Genomic DNA, 4,469 nt, shown 5'->3' on the forward strand with positions numbered 1-4,469 from the left:
TGGCCGGAGCCGGGACCCTGACAGTCAGAGCCAGAGGAGGGGGGAGGGCATTACGCCACTCCTGGCGATGTGTGTGCGGCGCGCGCACACACACACTCCGGCCCTCCCCTTTCCCCAGGGCCTCCCCACTAGGAGGGCTTTAGCTACGGCCCTGTGCTAAGTGCTGTTCCTAGCACTAGATTGCAAAGTGTCTTTGCGATTTCAAAGAAGGGATAGGGGAATCAACACTCTTGATTACACATGTCCCATCTTTGGGTGCACCTTAAGGACCTTTCTGGATTATAGTTCTAGACAGTGTCAAATCTTTAATAACAATCACATAACAGATAGCCAAGTGTGGCCCTGTGCAGATTTTAAAAATCCACAATGGGGAAAGGGGTCACAGTTCTAAGCCAGGTTTGCAGAAAATATGAAAATACGATATGTTAAAAATGGGAAATATTTTAAAAAACTAAATAAAAACATATCACATGTTCAAAACAGCTTCTTAACAGCAGAGATCTTGCAAGAACACCCCATGAGATCTTGGCTACCATTTTGAGTTGTCAAGGCAACCCATCACAACAACAAAGCATTCCTCAATGTAAAGTGTCGCTTTACCAAACCAGAAGGGCATGGCAGTAGCAGCAATAGCAACAAGGAGAGTGGTGGGAGGGAAAGCAGGAGCAGCAAAGCCAGCTGTGTGAGGGGAAGGAAATGGTCCAAGTACTAGTGGGGAAAGGAAGCAAGGACAGGATGAAATGGGCATAGATTTTTTTTTTATTATTGGGTAGATAAGAGAGCAGGGAGGAAAAGGAATCAGTGTGCAAGTGGGTGAGGGGGAGGAAGTCCAAACTGGGGGGGGGAAGGGTGGTTCAGGAAGTGGTACCAGAGCAAGAGAGGAAGAAGCCGGGCCAGCAAGGGGGGAGGGGTGTCCCCTCCCTTGCAAATCCTCATGGATCCCCTTTTTGTAATGATCTAATGGTGGATTTAAGCTTTCTGAAGCATCCATCATTGAGGTAGGAGATTCATTGCCAGCTGGCCTTGCACCACCAGCACCTTCAAATGTATGGTTAAAGGATGAGGAACATTAGATCTGCATTAGTCCATATTGTTATGTAAATTATAAAGAACACTTGCTGGGTGACTAATGCACAGTATCCAGTGGCATTCAGCAGTGCTGATCCGAAGGCAAACAAGTGAGGTGTGTGTATAAGACTTCCATGTGGTTGAGGTGATGGGAGGCTTTGTAGAATTTCTTCACTGGCTCTGTTGGTACACAAGGTAATTAGGGCACAACTTCATTAATACACTAAGTTCTGGTGGGACTTGCTCAACAGTTTGCAATGTATTTCATTTCTGCCTTCCAAAGAAGAAGAAACTGGCAGAGAGCATAGAATGTTGCAGCATACATTTACAGTCAAAATTTGTATAGGAATGCAGTCTGAGCAATATAGAGGGGTTTAAGGAAGAATTTTGTACGCATGTTATCCTTATGGTTTTTTAAAGTGTGTGATGGGGAGAATGCAAGATTGCATATGTATATGGATTTGGGTTTAGCCACATATGGTCTAAAAGGCGTTGGCAGTGATCAGCACAGCAAACCTGCTAGCTGAAATGGGGTGTGTGCACACAATATGATTAATCTACAACAGATTCATATTTCTATCGGAAAGCATGAACAATTTCTACACCTGGCCGCTGATCAGATGGCAACCACAGTGCTGGCGACAGGGACAGGAAGCTCTCTGTTTGTTTCATTGCTATGAAACTGGGTGCGGAAATGGGAATTTTGAAGTCACTGTTTGGCAAATAAGATGGGCTATGCCACCTACCCAAATTACAAATGACCTGAAGGTTAGGGAAGCAGAGCTCACACTGGGCTGGTAGAACTGACTTAGTTTTCAGCTGATGCTGTCCAAGTGCCAGTAAAAATAATTACTGCTCTGTCAGCAAATAAGGTGACCTTAGAGGAACTCTAGCTGGGTCATAGATTACTTCACTTTTTACTCCAGCAACATTCGCTCTCCAGAGCTTTGAAGTTCCTCCTCAGTTACTAAATATTGATCAGGGTAATATTTTCCTTCAAAATAAAATCTATTTCTTTCTTTTTAAAAAAACAACTGTATTCTTCTTCTTCTTCAGACTATGCTTACCCCTACCGATACTTGTTCATCTGCCTTCTCTGAAGGGCCCATGTTATGGCCTGGAACGACAATAAAGATTTTTAAAAATTGTAATAAAAAATTAGCAAGAACTGGCAAATGTGAGACTTGTCCCAAAGTGTAATGAAAGTAAACGTACTAGATGTCTGTTTTCAATAAGCATTTGCAAAGAGTGGCATTTAAAATGCTGCACAGATTCTTCCTTTGCCCATTGCAATGAATAAGAATGGTTTGGCATTAAAATGGGAGCAAGTATTCAGAAGAGACCAGATACTTAAAGTGAACCATTTCCTCCCAAGGCAGGTTCTAATACCTTGGTCCAAGCATCACAAAATATTGGCCCACGCCTCTTGTTAAGTTCCAAGACAAATAAAATAATCTGATCATTCGAATACCACAATAGTTGATGAATAGCAACAAATGAGGACTGAAATGGGTTCGGGGTGCTTTCACATAGATGCCTCACATTAAATGGCAGTTTGAACCAAGTTGACCTGGGCTTCAGCCTCCCGGGATCCATTTAGCCAGAACTCCCCATGCAAAGGATATTAATCCTACAGTGATATTTTCCATGTTTGAAATCAGCAGTAGGTAATATTGCTTAATGCTGTGGCCATGAGACACTCATAAATCAGCTTCCTGATTACAAGCACACTCAAGAGCAGCCCTAAAAAGAAGTGTCTTGCAAATCAACAAAGTACTTGACTAAAATACTAAACTTAAGGAGGTGACCAGCTCTTAAGCACATGCTTGATTTAGTCACGTAGGCTGTCCTACTGAAGTTAATGCAAATACCAATATTTCTTCTCTGCTTAATGATCCACTTAAAGCAATCAAAGGTATTTCACAGTCGTGCAGCTAAGCGTATATTTTGTAACTATGTTGGCAGATACTAATGGTGGAAGGAGAATGAAAAGCACTGATTGAGAGCTTGACTTTATTATTGGTACAATAGGCACACCCTGCATATAGGTGCTACAGAAGCTATGGAACCAAATTAGTTGTCGCTGAGAGCAGCCCAGCCTCTGCAATTATGAAAGCGAATGGCAAAATATATTCAGAGTGGCAACATCTGAAATCTGTGGGAGATCTTGGCATATGTCAAATAACCCAGGAAACATCAATTAAACAGAAGAACAAATATTTGTGTAACCTTACAAGGGACTGTATCCTTCACTGACACTTTCCATTTAGCAAAACTTAACTTGGTTTTCAAAGAAGGTTTCCAGAGGCAAATAACTCTGTTTGAAGGAGAAGGGTTGAATGCGCCACAGTGCTTTTCATATTATCTGTCGTTGTCCAGATGAAAGGCCCATTGCTAGGGGAACTGCAGCAGAAGATGGAGGAGACCGAATTGCTGAAGATGGAGTTGCAGATGTTGGAGACAGAGAGAGTAAGGCTGTCACTGGTGGAAGAAAAGCTCTTGGATGTATTACAGCTTCTTCAGCAACTCCGGGATCTGGTATGGAAAGAAAATAATGTGAGGAAACAACTCATTCTGATGCTGCCTTTCCATTAGGATGGACCACCTTTGTATCTTTTCAGAAGGTCTCCCGTAGGGACACCCAGTGTCAAGTTGGACTTATCAGAGGAAAGCTCAGCTACAGTGACTGCATTAGGGAAGGAGAGGCAAAACACCCACCAGAGAGACTCAGGCACATGCTGCTCTCCAAAGCAAAGGTTTAGGGCTTAGGACTAAGGGTGTTCCAGGGCAGAACTACAAATAACACATGCTTCTGTGTCCCTTTCACTGACATTTTATCTTTTATACATTGCAGTTACTGGGGCTTATTTAGTCCTTCTCCCTTGCTCCATTGTCTGCTGGAAAGTATCTCTTCCAGGCTACTCTTACCCCTCATGGAGAAAAACTGTACCTGTACAATTTCTCCAGTGGGTTCAAAAGCAGAATGCGGTAGCAGTGTTCTGTTGGAAAATGACTGCCTCACTATTCAGGACTGCAGTAGTGGTGGTTGCATGGTGTAACATTTTTGAAAAGTCAAAATGCTCATGAAACTATTCATTATGTATAGCTGTGTCCTCAGACTAGTAAAGTGCAACCATTATTATGTATAGCTGTGTCCTCAGACTAGTAGTAAAATGCAGCCATGAAGCTGTTCCCCTGCTTACATCAGTATGCATTCGGGTGTGCACTTCAAACATTTTTGTAATAATTTGAGATCCGGATTTGGGGTAGGGCAGTGGTTTTGTTACTTGATTTTCCTGAAGTGCTGTTACCAGTTTGGGATGGGGGAGGCTCAAAATTTGAGACCAGGATTTTTGTAATTTCCACACACTACACCACAGGTAGCAGGAGCAGGGAAGGGA

General features: G+C 42.8%; 1 protein-coding gene across 1 annotated transcript in view; it reads left to right on the plus strand.

Moving 5' to 3' along the window:
* Nucleotides 1-4,469, plus strand: part of EFCC1 (EF-hand and coiled-coil domain containing 1) — a 19,086-nt gene that overhangs the window by 2,806 nt on the left and 11,811 nt on the right. Inside the window, exon 2 of the mRNA XM_015407436.1 lies at nucleotides 3,448-3,606. Within this exon, the coding sequence (XP_015262922.1) occupies nucleotides 3,448-3,606 (159 nt within the window). The remainder of the gene's footprint in view (nucleotides 1-3,447; nucleotides 3,607-4,469) is intronic.

The sequence above is a fragment of the Gekko japonicus genome, unplaced genomic scaffold (genome assembly GCF_001447785.1).
Source record: "Gekko japonicus isolate JY-2015 unplaced genomic scaffold, Gekko_japonicus_V1.1 scaffold408, whole genome shotgun sequence".
Lineage (NCBI taxonomy): Eukaryota > Metazoa > Chordata > Lepidosauria > Squamata > Gekkonidae > Gekko > Gekko japonicus.